Raw genomic sequence first — 14,526 nt, forward strand, 5'->3', positions numbered from 1 at the left:
CCCTCCCTTCCGAGGCCACGTGCCTGTCTTGTCCTGGTCTGGTCTGTCCTTCTCTGTTGGCTTTTCCGCCTGACGTCCACTCCTTCGCACCTGGAAAGTAAGAGCGATTCTGTTAAATTTCTTTGCAGCTCGTGGCCCACCAAAGCTAATACGTGCCCAATTAGTCAAAACAAAACGTACTTTTGAAATTTCGGGGTCTGTTAATTTGCCAAAAATCAAAATCAATGATTTTAGGGGGTAAATGCTCCTAAACCTTGTTATCATAATGTAAATGAGTCTTAAAACATTTCAAAAAGTTCAATCAAATCCTAAAATATGTCACGAAAATACATTCGAGTCCTAAAACTGTCAAAAAACCAATCGAAGCACTAAAACTTGTCACGAAAGTTTTAAGACTCGAATGCACTTTCGTGACAAATTTAGAGACTTAATCGCATTTTTTTTAAAGTTTTATGATTCAATTACACTTTCGTGACAAATTTTAAGACTTCCAATGTACTTTTCCCCGTGATTTAAAAAAAAAAATTGCTAATTGCGATGATTTATATCTCTTAAAGAAAGAGGAAACGGAAAAAAGATATTTTCATTTATTGGCTCATCTTTTTATGATATAACAATGATTCAAGTTAAAAATATATATTTTTTAAATTATTGATTTCTCGTGAAATAAATGAAGCCTTCGTGAATGTTGTCAATACTCGACTATAGCTGAATAGACCATATGAATATGAATTCCAACCCAGGATATCTGTAGACTTTTGTTGGTCTCACATAGTCAAAGTTGCATCAGCCTCTTTGCTTAGTCCAAAGTTTAGGTAAGTTTTTTTTTTTTTCCTTCTTCTCTCGTCATAATTGGGTAAGTTCATGTTCTTTTTCCATGTTGACAATGTTAATTTTCAATCTATTTGAAGATTTGATTCCTGACTTTCATGGAATTACTGTGAAGCAATCTCTTTCTATACTCTATTTGTCAAAGTCATAAGGAGCCTACGCTCGTCTTTCAGATTGGCCTAGCGATCATAATGACTATTACATAGATTTCACCTTAATGGCATGGAGCTACCCACTTCGATCAATTAGCCAAGATTTTTGATCAGATGTCAGATCACCGGTACTCGATCTAGTGATATTTTTATGGGGATTCTTTGACGAGGACCCAACAAGTACGTCGGCATTTCCATTTGTAATTTGGACAAAAGGATCAATTTAGACAAGATCTTGTTAAGAAGTGTCCAAAAAACACTTGCTAAGCGTATACTAAGCAAGGAATAGCTCACTTTCAAAGCAATTATCAAACACGACACAAGACGATTGATGTATTGGAAACCGCAAAATTTTTCTTGATTCGTCGATTAACAAAGTGCTCTTGGGTCACTCGTTAATAAAATCTAGAACAAAAAACCCAAAGCCAACGAGGGCCACGAAGCCCTTGCCCAAGTGCAAGCTAGAGTCGCCGGCCTATTGTTAAAAAAAAAAAAGGGAGGAGGGGGGGGAAGACGAAATAAAAATAATTAAAAATTTATAAAATTGGTCGGAAATGCTACAATTGATTAATTGTCAAAAGGTACCAGACTAAATCGACCAAATTAAAAGGTTTATGATTGAATTGACATCCGTAAATTTAAGACTTTGTTTTTTTTTATAATTTTTCCTCCTATAGACGTCAAACACGTATCTCACTGCGGATCAAACAAGTCCAACTAATAACCAAAAGTTTGGACATATCGTTCGTCCTATAAATCCAAAAGTTTCACCTAAACAATACTTAATTGGACACTAATCACCATCAACTTTCTTAATTTAAGGACGGATTACGTCACCGGAAAACCAAACGGCGGCCCCCCACTCTTTTTTTTTTTTTGTCGCTGCTGGCAAAGCTGCGGGGCGTGGCAGCCATGGTGATGGGCTCTCGATAATGATGTCCATGTGACTTTCTTTATATGCTGATGGCGACATTTAAAATGATCCCTATGACCATCAAATTCACGACATTCCAATTTCACGCTCCACGAAATATATATATATTTATTTATTCGTGTGTCTGAAAAACATTTCAATTATTAGACAGACGATACCGCTGGCCATGCTAACGACGCTTGTAGCTTTCGGTGGTTTGGTAATTAAAAGACCGAATAAAATAATCAACTCTTAAGATTCGGTTCGGAAGCCAGTGACCTAATGCATTTTATATATGCACTCTCAATCATAGTCCCTTTTTTCTTATGACCTAAAATAAAAAAAAATGTAAGATCCGTTTATTTCTATAAAAAAAAAATTATTTAAAAAAAAAATAATCGCTTGAAATAATTAGTCTATAGAAAAAGATTTCTTGACGATGAAAATATATACCATTCATTCATTTTGGTAAACGACTGAGATTTTTTTTTTTTTTTTACAAATTGTTCATTTTTTACGAAATAAACGGAGCCTCAATTGTTCGAAAAAGAGAGAATCGTGGGAATTTTCTTTATGCTCGTTTTAGCGCGGAAATATGAAAAAAAAAAATACGTACGACATCTTTCGTGATTTCTATTTAAAATTAGCATCATTGTTATTCATTATCGATTTCTAGGGGAAATACTTCAAATATAATTAATAAGTTGCAAGTGAAAGGGTTGGTACAACTATAAGGTAGTGATGTGGAGATGATTATTCTTGAATTAAGAAGAAATATTGACATGCCTACCAGAAAGAGGGAGAGGGCCTATGGATGTGATGGTGGTACCAAATCAAATTCAAAATTCGGACCAGACCGGACTAGCATCGCCCAAAGTCAATTAGATTCTCCTTTCTTTTGACATTTCCGGCTTTGCAAGACCGGCCATAAAGATGGTAGACTTCTGGCAGCTAAACACTTGTTCGGGATCGAGTCGGATTAAAACTGATCTTATCTAAATAGATCCATTTAATTCAATTTGACTCGTCTTCATATATTATATACTCGACCAAACTCATATTCCTAAAGCACTTTCAATTTTTAACTCAATTTATGAAAGCTTATACCCAAACTAAGGCGAGATTGCGGAACAAGCGAGCGCAAAATCGAGTGAGAGGAAGAGAGAATGAAAAGAGAACTATAAATTTGGGTTAGGACTAAATAAATTGTACGTCCATTTACGACTTATGTACTACTCGTGTTATGCTTATGAGCTATGACTCATTTGTTGAATATAACTAACTCATGTATTAACAACCCAATCCATTTATTTTAAATTCTGACAAAAAAAATCCATTTATATTAAATAAAAATGAGTTTACGACCTATTTTGACATGTCTGCTTTTTACACTCGTAGCGATGGCTACCGGGCCATGTCGGATCAGGGATGACGCGGCCCCTCCATGCAAGCGATCGTGTCATGCGTCAGGGCCTTCACATGGCCATTGCTACTTCTAAAATTTTCATTTTCAAATCTCTATAGCGATAGAGAGAATAATTTGTAAAAAAATGATGGTATTCGAGAATTTTCCGATTTTGAGTACTCGTAAGTTTAGAATATTTCGCATATGTTCAAATAAATAAAAGTGGAATTACGAGAATCGCTAAATTTGCAAAATATCAAAAATTACAAAAGCCACTCCCAAACAAAGCTGATGGGCCGCTTCAATTCGTCATGGCCATGTCGTCCACAAGATCGGTGGTTATGGACCGGCCAGGAATGGGAGGGCCTTGTAGACTCAATAATGCATGGTAGGACCTGCCATTCCACCAATAAAAATGTTTTATTTATCGATAACAGTTTATGTTCGCACATTTTTGTAGATAATGAATTTTTTTTTTTTGCTCGTTCATTTTTATAAACGGTACAAGCGATCGTTTGTTGGATTAATATTTTTCAAATAATTCATTTTTCGCGAAACAAACGGAGTTTACCTTAGCCCCACGACGTGCGTGTGGCGACTAGTTTACTTTATTGCACCCTCATTTACCATTCTATCTTTGATCTATTATCGTTTGTTTATGCATTCGTATGTCCAGTGAAGCGCAAATGGACAACCGCATCCTTGTTACTAAGGTGGCCCTCGTGAATGCAAAATATTAATTGACGTGGGAAAATTATTTAAAAAAAAAAGTTCATAAACTTAATGTAATTATGCTAATTAAATCATAAATATTTTTTTTTGTCAATTCAATCTTATTTTGTATTTGAGCCAGTTCAGTCCATTTGGGCAACCAACGCTGACATGAACTTTTCAAATAACTTTTTAATAGTTTTTTGAATTTGTATGATTTTTTTCTTTTCTTTAGTTTTTTTTCTTTTCACCCAACCCTAAGGGCCGGGTAAGGTCCAGCGCTGGACGAGGGCGCTGTGGCCCTCGCCCGATCTGGGCTAGCGAGATCGTCGTCCACATCATATTTAAGATTGAATTAGTATAATTACAATAGATTGAAGATTTATTTTTTTTTGGGTAAATCTCCCTAATTGACGCCATTCAACAAAGGGGTTTTGGCCCTCGGAGTATTCAGCTTTTTGGTCTCGGACTCTCGCTCTCGCTTTCTACTTCGCAGCAACATGGGATGGAGTCCGACGTGGACTCGTAGACCCGCTGCTCATGAACTTGCAAATTGAGATTTACATCGTACGAGAATTGCATCTTCGTTTTCTTTTTAACGGTCTTCCCATCCAACAGTCTTCCCATCTGAAAGTTCGTCTTAGCGAAAAGAAAGGTCGCCCATGTGAATTTCTCGTACCTATGACGACTTCGGAGAGTACTTAAAAAATTTCTTCTATTACATATGAGAAAAATTGAGAACATAGTGCTTAATAATTTGTGTCGGAAGAAAACAGAGGAAAAAATCTCGACCGCTGGATCGGTTCACGTGCTCCTAATTACATTCCTCGGATCACCAGTAGCCAAAGCTTGCTTCAGCTCACTCATTCCCACGTTCGAGCTCGTGAATACCACCCTCTCCGCCGGCCCCCGACCACCACTCGCTGCCGGGCTCTCCGCCCTTCCCCACCGGCAATCCCCACCCCCCACCACCTCGCACCACACCGCCGTGCCCGGATCCGAATCCCTGTTCAAGTACACGAAATCGCCGGCGCCGCACGCGCTCATCGACGACGCGCAAAACCTCTCGCCCTTCATCTTCCTTACCATTCCCGGCGGCATCTCCCCGATCTCCCTCGCCCTCCACGTCCCTCGCTCCACTTCCCACGCCTTCACGCCCTTCACATTCTCTTCGCACCCCAGCAGACCCACCAGAATCAGCCGGCCGCTCGCGAACCCGATGACGCAGCAGTACACGTCCCTGTGCGGACGCAGATCGTACGGCCCGTGCCACGCATCGGCCTCGGGGTCGTACGAGTGCGTCACGCCCGACAGTTTATCCGTCACGTACATTTTGTCCTCGTCCGCGGTGACCGATAGCCACGCGGACGCCGAGCTGTCCTTGAGGAGCGCGGGCATCGTGGATCCGCACGCCTCCCACGCGCCGGCCCTGAGGTCGTATGTCTCGACGGCGAGGGGGTCGTCGTCGAAGTCGAAGGCGCCGCCTGCGACGACGAGGCGGTGACCGACGAGGGCGACGATGGGGTCAGCGCGCCACACGAGCGGAGGGGCGGCGTGGCGCCACGTCAGGTGGAGGGGGTCGGAGGAGAAGGAGAGCTTGGAGGGCGAGAGGATGAAGAGGAGGTTGGAGCTCGACGACGACCGGAGGGTGGAGGCGTGCTTGGCGGGCTGGGGGAGGGAGATGTCCAGCCACACGCTGGAGCGGGGGTCGAAGGCGCGCGTGGAGATGGCGTAGGGGGTGCGGGTGCTCTGGGAGTGGACCAAGAGCCAGGGCCTGATCGGGTTCAAGTGGCGGAGGGAGGAAGAGACGGCGCGCTTCCAGGAGCGGGACACTTGGGAGGCGGAGACGAGGTCTACGAGAGGCACGCGAGTGAGCGTAAGCTCGAGGATATCGCCGAAGAGAGGTGGCGGCGGCGGCGGCGGTCCTTCGTCTTGCGCAGCTCGCTCGGTGTCCGTTTTCATGGCGAATTTGTGCAGGTTCTTGATTGGGTTGGTGGTGGAACAGGGCTCGTTCATATACATCTATATATACACGCGCTGGGCTGCTGCTGGGGCATGAGGAGTGACCGAGTCTCGAGTGGCCGACTTTGACCATCTTCTTTTTTATCAGCGAAGAATCCGTTCCGTGACGGTCGACACCTAGACCCGGCCAAAACACGTTGCGCCTTACATGGTAAAAGCGAAGTTGAGGCAATTAGGTATGTCCATGTGAGGATCTCGGATCCCCAAAAATTGTATATAGCAAATTGATAAGTAAAGTTATTTAATAAGTGGGTCATGCATAGTATGGAATAGCAAAATGTCGTAAAATCAATTGCTTTCGTTGGAGAAAATACGACAATCTCTAAAAATCCTTAGTGAAGTCAGATAAGGCATGTGCGGTGTTCCGTGCAGAAAAGAAGATGAGGCACCGGAGTGGAACGTGAAGACCGAGGTGTGTTCATTGGCAGAGAAGCCGCCCGAGGTTGACCGTATCCGAGGTTAATGACGAGGTCGTCTAACCCCGTATTCCTCGTTACCACGTAATTCCGCCCTCTTTGTCTTCGCCTGAAATCCCCCATAAAGCTTTATTAGCTAGCCCACTTTCCTCGACCTTACTTCGAAACAAACCCAGTTTCATAAATTCTTTCTCGTGATCTTCTTGATTCTCACGTCGTCTGATTCTCTGCAATGATGATCTCCGAATTAGGACAACGTTTCGACGTGTGAACGATTTGCCTTTCAGGATGGCACGGGAAGAGGGTGCCGTCATCTCGTGGTTGCCGTATTTTCTCTGCTCTTGACAATTTTGACTCAGCTGAATCAGGTCATCGGACCATCAATTCTATTTGGGGTACCGTTCCCGTGCGATAGGGAAAGAAATATAGAATACTTAAAAGTCTTCTTTTCTCGCGGCTGCTCGACACAAGTTCTCGATGAGTTTTGAAAAATAAAACGCAGGCGAAGCGTGGACGATTATGCTAGTGAGTGTATTTTCAGGCGACCTAACATTAGGACTAGTTGAATTTTGAAGGGAATATGTTATGCAGAAGATTAATAGTTTCATGAGGTCCCTTTCTGTTTGCTATGCTGGCATGTGTTGGTGGCTGGTGCAGGATCTCTAATCTCGAAGCAACAAAATGCAATCGCCTCGCGCTGATCTATAACTAGTGGCCCAAGTCTCTTCGGCTGCTCACCAAACATCACCACCTACCCCACCCCCCCCCGGGCATCTGCCTGGCCAAGAATACAAATTCCCTCTGCTCCTACATACGACTCCGAGAGTCGCTACGGGGTAGTTGTCGAACTCGGAATTCCATGAGAAATACGAAATCCAAGTCTTTCGATCAAACAAAACATGCACGAAAAGATGGAGACGTGTGGGTGGGAGAGGCACCTAACATTCTGGAGTGCTGTTAGTTTAATTAGGGAACTAGTCACGACGAATTTATGAAGATCGATCTCATCCCAGACTCAAACTCGGTTTATCTTGACTACTACCTGAACTGATCAGAGACTCGAGATGGGAGTTTGAAACGAGCCCCATGCCTTCTTGATTAGACACACGAGAGCACCAAATTTGGTTGGGAATCTGTTCTTTTGTCTTTTGAACAAACAGATACCTTGGGACAGAGTTAGATAGTGTAGTTTCCTCCCGAGTCGTAATTCGGAATACCCGTCTACTGATTTCAGACCCATCGCAATACCGTATTTTTCGACAATCGACGCATGACCATCATTATGCGGGTGAAAGGTCATGCATTAGGCCTACGCTCTGCTTGGTCTAATCTGCAACAATAGTTCACCAAGACGTATCAAGCCCACTCTCCCCTTGTCATGGTTTGCAAGTAGAACTTTCTGAACCCAAGACAGCGATCGACGCACTAGTCAAACACTTGAAGTGGCGTACTAAAATCTCGCGAGGCATACAAGCAGTTTTTTCTGTTCACTGCATCTGTAGGGCGAGGTTTCGCTCTTGAGATATCGTAAGCCGAATGGCCGAGAACTGTGACTCCTAATACATAAATTAGGAAACAAGTAGATGAAGGTTTTTGCGCCATCTACAATCTACTAGGCATAAATGAGTACAAGGATGGCAGGATCAGGCATATAAGATGATTTTGCATTGTCCAACAAGTTGATACTGCAGATGTCCAAGGCCTACCACCGTTGATTGCATCAAAGAGTTAAGCCTTGTCTTACTGCAAGAATAACCAGTAATCGACATGGAATAAGCAATGATCGTCGCAGATGGATTGGTTGCAAAATTTGGGGAATCACCTGTAAATATTTAATTGCCACACTCGTACTTCGAAACCTAATGCCTCTCCATAATTCGTGACAACGCTACACATGGCATTCTTTGCAATTCTCGCATTAGCGACATTGATTCAGCAATTATCTCTTCGCAGATAGACTCAAAACTCTTGTTCGCGCAATGTCTCTAACAATGTGGATAGTCCACTGGCATAAATGTGCTTTGAGATGATAAATGATTTTTATTCTCAGGGACTGCGGTTGTGGCCGAAGATTACATTCATGACATTGAAGTCTCCCGTACAAATCACTATTGGGATTCAACTGAACAATTAGAAATATCCATCAAAATGCAGAAGAGACACAATGATTATCAAACTTGATAGCTCAAGCAGCCGCGGTGATGCACTGGATGGCCTGTTTGCATATTCCAGTCATGGTGGCCTCCGGCCCATAAACCTACAAAAGAAATTAACAGCATAAGTTTAGCACTTTGCCAAGTTTCTGATAGATAGCAACGTAAAGCTGTCTCATGTGGTGCACTTGATGTTTTCCATGCACTGAGTAATAGAAACTTTTAACCAGGCAATTACATCAATGGGAATGCCAATTTCCTCTCCGAGGGCTCGCATTTTTGCAAGACCCTTCTGGTAGTTGGGACCTCCTCTTCTCACATATATGTGCATTCTGGCAGCTTTAAGCTTTGATTCCTAAAAAAACGAACAGCGTGGAGTTTAGTATCAACTTGTGCTGAAAGAGACTGCAAAATATGTAATATGCGTTATGTAACAAAGCCTACCTTCTCCTTCAGTGCACAGATGATGCCACTAAACGTCGCAGCAACATCAGTAAAGTTAGCTATACCTCCTCCAATAACAAGGGCTCTCTTCTGGCCATCAGGCTCAGCAGTTGCACACTGTAAAAGTTTTATGAACGAATGAATCATAATCTAGTATAGATAAATATCGATAACAATGTCGGAGCAAGTGCATTTCATGTGCTACTGGATTAGAATTATGAGCAAGCTTGTCAGTTTAATCATTATTATGCTAAGTGGAGCAATTGAAAGGTCAAGTTTTAACACCAAGGGTGTATATATACATATATGGAAATGTATATGTATGTGTGTGTGTGTGTGTATGTATATTGCAGAAAAATGTCTCATTAAGGAGGAATATAGTGTTTACATCAATCACAACTCTGGCATACTGCAAAACTTCCTCTTCATTGGGGGCTCCACTATATTCAGCATAATTCCCAAGTTCGGAGGCAAAGCCAAGATCACCAACCTGACACAGAATAAGTAACGTGTAAGCAGGCAGCAGGATCAAAAAGGAAAAAACTCATAAGCCCTCTTTTTAGATGAAATTACAAAGGAAAACCCAAAAAAAAACTGACGGTATCTGCATAAATGACACTGGCACCGCCTCCAGCAACCATTGTCCAAATTCTTCCCTTTGGGTTCAAAACCGTGAATTTCAGAGATGCACTTGTCTGCAGGGATACAACAGCACAGAAGAATAAGTGTACCCTTCACGTACAAAAGCTACTAGCTTGGAATCTGAATGTCCATTTAAGCTTTTGCAATAGTATAAGAGGAAGATGCAGATTCAAGATTCTGAAAGCAAAAGTTTGAGTGTACTTGACAAAGCAATATAGAATTGCAAAATGCATAAGACAAAAGGAGGAAGAGGAAGGCTTTTGCCCTTTGAGAAAGATTTTGTGAGCACTCCATAAATAAAGCAACAATAAGAAGCATAACGAAAATTTATACAACCAATTTCAAATTGTGCATTAAGAATCATATGGAACGGTTTGCGTGTTTATTTTTGCATTTATGCCATTATTACCTTTTCATCCAGGCCATGAATGAAGGTCTCTGTGGGGCTCATCACTCTTCCAAATGGCATAGGAAATTCAATCTTGCCCCATCTGCATATACAGGATTAAGTTAGAAGTTGTAAACCCTCATTAAGTTGCCATTTCTTTTTCCTTTAATTCATGTAGACCGTGGAGAGAGTAGTGGAGGAAAAAAAAAGAAGGGGGGGGGTGGTGGTTACTTTTTGAAGTTCTTGAAAGCAGCAGTGTCATCCAGTTCGCCCCTCATATCCAGAGGATAAGGTTTCCCATCAACCAACGTGAAAGGATTCATTTCGAGGAATGTGAAGTCCAAATCTGCAGAGGAAAATTCAACTTTGTTCATGCATCTTCACAAGTTCATCCTTCACTTGTTTAATGCTTATTTTAATTTCTTACTGTACCTTGGAAGAGGGTAAAAACCACTTTGATGAACTCCTCTATTACTGCCTTAATCTAGATAAAGAAACAAAGAAAACATTAGCGATAAATCCATATTACAAAGGACAACGCCTGTGGAACTTCAACACCATGTTGATGAGATAACTTGTCCTGCCGCATCAATAAATTCAGACAAACTTATTACCACTGAAGCAACCGTGTTAATGTGTCTAGAATCATCCAGTCAGGCATAATATCTTTCCCATCAGATTCAGAGAATAAAAGCAACTTATTGTTTATATTACTTATCAATGCAGAAAGTACCTCCAAAGGAAGAGTTGCAACAAGTGGAGCGCACATTTCCGATGTAAAAGGTGAACCAGTTGGCACAAATATAGTTTTGACCTGGAGATACGGCAGCATTCATGAATAAAAGAGGATGGACGACTAATGTATGAGCAATGGAATGCTAATGAAGGCTTTCGACTGGTGTCCTGATGAGAAAGGATTTACACGATCAGATTACAGCCACATTTCATAGTACCTTATCCCAATTCTCTTCAATTTCAATGCCTCCACACTCGGAGAAACTCAGGCTGCTGCCAAGACGATCAGAGACAATGTTAAGGTAGAACTCCTCGTTGTGTGGTATGAAGGGCTCGACAATGAAAGTTGTAATGGGTCCTTTACATCCACCCATCTCTACCTGTTAATGAATATGGAGACCGTAAGCCTATAAATAAGATTTTAAATGTAAGTATCGCTCTCGCTGAAAAGTACAGTCTGAAATAAGGGAACACGTACATCTTTGCCAAGGCGTTCTTTCACAAAGACAGCAACCTGAGCTAAGTCAAGATTTAAGGCGACCAGGCCGCTCTTCCCACGCTTACCAAACAACATGTCTGGCTTCACAACCAATTTCTCCGAAGAGAGCCAGGGCTCCCTCTCGACTAGTTCATTGAAATCAGTAGATTCTGTCACCTGGCATGAAGGCAATTTCATCAGTACTGAGATACTCATTAGAGCAATCTCTTTATGTAAATTGTACCGCTTATAGAAGTAGTATATGTGAGAATCCAATACATCAATGTAGCTACGGAACAATAAAAAGAGATAATAGCGATTGTTTCCGAGTCCTACTTTTTTCTTTAATGTGACAAGTACATTAGTTGCATGCACTAGTATTTGCATAATTTAATTAATACTATAGGGTCTAGGCTATGTTTTAGGCTCTGGTTGATCATCCTCTAGAACCAACAACTAACGCCGCTTTGTAAGCTATTGCCTCCCAACCCACATGACCAACACCAGAAGGTCTTGAGATGGAAATGATCCTATCTGATCACTCTATTGACAGAGGATCAAATAATCTTGGCAATCTTCTCCATTTATGACTTTAGGCATACATCTAGTTTCAAATAACTCATTTACTTTTCTTTTCTGTATCTCTCTCTTTTTGGCGTGCTATATATATACGCATAAAAAATGTAAATGAAAAGGTTCAAGAGAAAGAATCTTTTCCTTACAAATATCATTTCCCAAGATTAAGTTTGCTAAATATCAATGCAGTCAATTGTTTAAAGGCCGACTTACAATATTAATTCCCATTTAAAACCAAATCCATTTTATTGATAGCTGCAATCTGTAATAGTGGGAGATGCCGAATATACATCATCAACCAGAAAACCGTGGATCTGTTCTCCATTTAGTAACCAGCTCCCAGCTCCAGGCCAAATCTAGCGATAGCCATATCTTCTCACATTAATCACTTTGCAAAATAATTGATTACACCACGTTTAACCCTAAGAATTCCACTGAATCTAAAAAAGCTTACATTACTGATGTTCGTAGAATTTTTTACAACTCCAATTAATTTAAGCACAATTCGGGGAAAGGGGAGTTTAGTTCGCTTCGAGAATATACGAAAAAAGTTGGACTTTTCTGTGAATCTAGATCGTCTGAGTTCAAATCCTCATAAGCCATAATCACGAATATAAATGTTGTAGGCAGCGATCCAATCTGATCTCTCTACCAAAAGAATGCATAATGCGCATTTGGTCAGAGAGTAGGAGCTATTCAAATGACCCGAGTGATCAGTGTAAAGCGTAAAAAAAAAAGGCCTAGTTTTGATTCCGCAAGCAGATACTCCATCTACTCGTGCAATCGGTCAATAACATGCTGCTACGGCTAAAGAGATGGAATCAAAATGCCAAACCGGCGCTTACTTGGGCGGATTTGATGGGCAGATCGTTGCCGGAGAGCCTCTTGAAATGCTCCTTCAACAGTCTCTTGGAGTCGTACTCTCTGATCTTCTTGCGGGCCATTCCCTTTTCCTTCGCCTTCCGATCAAACACCAAAACAACAGTCAAAACCTCGAATTCCCAACCAAGATCAGCGTTGCAAGAGCAGAAACACGACACCCAGAAACGGAATTCAGCAAATTCTACTCGTTGTCTGCAAATCCAGATCCAAAAAGAAAAATTCAAAATGGACCAAGAAAAGCGGGGGAAGTTCCTTTTTTTTACCTGCTGGGTGGAGAAAGAGAGAACGAAGAGGCTAGACGGGCAGCTCGAGAGGTTAGATGGGTAGATTCAGCGATTGAAGCTGAGATCTTGTGCAAGCTTGCTTCTCCATTTATAGGGGTAGGTGGGTTTTCGTTCACTCTCTCTCTCTCTCTCTCTCTCTCTCTCCGGTTCGTGTTAGTTAAATTTGACAATTTGGGGTTGGTTGGTTGGCTGGCTTGTGTTCAAACTTTGGACAGTCCGAGTGTGAGAAACGGTATTTCACGAAAAAGGGCATCTTTGAACATGTTTAATAATTTCGACCAAAAAAAAAAAAAAACATTTTGATCTTCCGAGCTTTTGTCACACGTGATGCTGGGACACACGTGGCACCTACCTTCTTGGACCAACGCTTCAAATGGAACATCAACTGTGCTCTTCTTTGTGCTCTTCCTTACTGGGGCAGTGATCCGGTGCAACCCAATCCACAAAAGCATGGCATGTGGTGTCACTCTCCTTTGGCCCTTTTTTTTCCTAATAATTTTGCAGCATTTTCATGCTCCTTGCTGCAGCGTCCGGACATTTTAATCAGCACGGATCGAACAAATCAGTCTAAACGCGTCGATTACGCAGAAATTTTAATTGCCTTGATCACTTGTCCTCCTGGACGAGGAGCAACATATGAGTATTGTTACTATTAATGCTGTGATTATACCGGATCTGTAAAGTTTTCTCGTTTGTTATGATGGCGAGCGATCATGGTGATGGTTGCTGAAGCCGAGAATGCTTGGGCTTGGAGTCTGAAAATGGGAATTCAAGGGGCATACTTTGGTGGGCCCAATACAAAAAAAAAAAACTCAAACTTTAGCATTTGTGACAATTCTACCCAAAACTTACCTCCAATTTTTACATTTGTCTCAATTCTACCCCAAACTTTTGCTTTTGTCTCAATTCTATCCGCCTAATATAAAAAAAACCATCGACTTTAGCATGTATCCTAATTATGTCAAAAACTCTTTTTTTGTCTCATAAAAAACCTCCAACCGTTACTTTTGTTCCAATTCTACCATCGTTAGCCTTCCGTCCATAATCACCATTAGTTAATCATATGTGCTATTTTCAAGTTGTTAATGAATTGCATCTTAGTAAAGCCGATATGAAAAAACTCATGAACTTCTCTTTTGTAGTTTGCTTCTCCTACATATTGTCGGGAGATATAGAGTCACTCAAGACGGCACGTTTTGTATTCTCTTCGGCACTTAGCGGCCCAAAAAAAGCTAGATATTGAGATATTTGGACCGACGATCAAAAACCTCGTCGTTCTTGAAACTTACTGTTTCTAAATTTCGAAGATTCAAAGGTAAGTTCGACGAGAAAACTCGAGTCACGTAGGATTAACTACCAGTGATTATGGACGTAAGACCGATGATGGTAGAATTAAGATAAAAGTAAAAGTTGAGGATTTTTTATGAGATAAAAAAGTTTTGGATATAATTGGGACATATGTTAAAGTTGAGGGGGTTTTTGGATATTAAACCG

General features: G+C 41.5%; 2 protein-coding genes across 4 annotated transcripts; both read right to left on the reverse strand.

Moving 5' to 3' along the window:
• Window positions 1-4,650: 4,650 nt before the first annotated feature.
• Window positions 4,651-6,186, reverse strand: LOC115727232 (F-box/kelch-repeat protein At1g23390-like). The gene has a single exon (XM_030657412.2). It carries the CDS (start codon window positions 6,032-6,034, stop codon window positions 4,817-4,819), a length of 1,218 nt encoding a protein of 405 aa, XP_030513272.2. The 5' UTR covers window positions 6,035-6,186; the 3' UTR covers window positions 4,651-4,816.
• Window positions 6,187-8,467: 2,281 nt separating this feature from the next.
• On the reverse strand, window positions 8,468-13,152 carry LOC115727195 (ATP-citrate synthase alpha chain protein 1). 3 transcript variants are annotated; one of them, XM_030657368.2, is made up of 13 exons: window positions 13,013-13,152; window positions 12,712-12,830; window positions 11,291-11,467; window positions 11,031-11,192; window positions 10,811-10,891; window positions 10,510-10,561; window positions 10,309-10,423; window positions 10,099-10,180; window positions 9,647-9,742; window positions 9,436-9,537; window positions 9,048-9,164; window positions 8,842-8,958; window positions 8,468-8,707 (listed from the first exon to the last, which is right to left on the reverse strand). In XM_030657368.2, exons 2-13 carry the CDS (start codon window positions 12,808-12,810, stop codon window positions 8,636-8,638), a joined length of 1,272 nt encoding a protein of 423 aa, XP_030513228.1. In that variant the 5' UTR covers window positions 12,811-12,830; window positions 13,013-13,152; the 3' UTR covers window positions 8,468-8,635. The 3 variants fall into 3 exon arrangements, with proteins under 3 accessions (XP_030513228.1, XP_030513236.1, XP_048136931.1); XM_030657376.2 differs by having other exon boundaries at window positions 12,712-12,825; window positions 13,012-13,137; XM_048280974.1 differs by lacking the exon at window positions 13,013-13,152 and having other exon boundaries at window positions 12,712-12,844.
• Window positions 13,153-14,526: the final 1,374 nt, after the last annotated feature.

The sequence above is a fragment of the Rhodamnia argentea genome, chromosome 6 (genome assembly GCF_020921035.1).
Source record: "Rhodamnia argentea isolate NSW1041297 chromosome 6, ASM2092103v1, whole genome shotgun sequence".
Taxonomy (NCBI): domain Eukaryota; kingdom Viridiplantae; phylum Streptophyta; class Magnoliopsida; order Myrtales; family Myrtaceae; genus Rhodamnia; species Rhodamnia argentea.

Excerpts from the sequence above, each read along its gene's own strand:
- LOC115727195 (XM_030657368.2), bottom strand. The coding sequence starts at position 12,810 with ATGGCCCGCAAGAAGATCAGAGAGTACGACTCCAAGAGACTGTTGAAG. Across the intron at positions 11,193-11,290 it reads AAGAACGCCTTGGCAAAGAT|GTAGAGATGGGTGGATGTAA; the intron begins GTACGTGTTCCC and ends ATTCATTAACAG. Across the intron at positions 9,165-9,435 it reads ATGCCAGAGTTGTGATTGAT|TGTGCAACTGCTGAGCCTGA; the intron begins GTAAACACTATA and ends AAACTTTTACAG.
- LOC115727232 (XM_030657412.2), bottom strand. The coding sequence starts at position 6,034 with ATGTATATGAACGAGCCCTGTTCCACCACCAACCCAATCAAGAACCTG.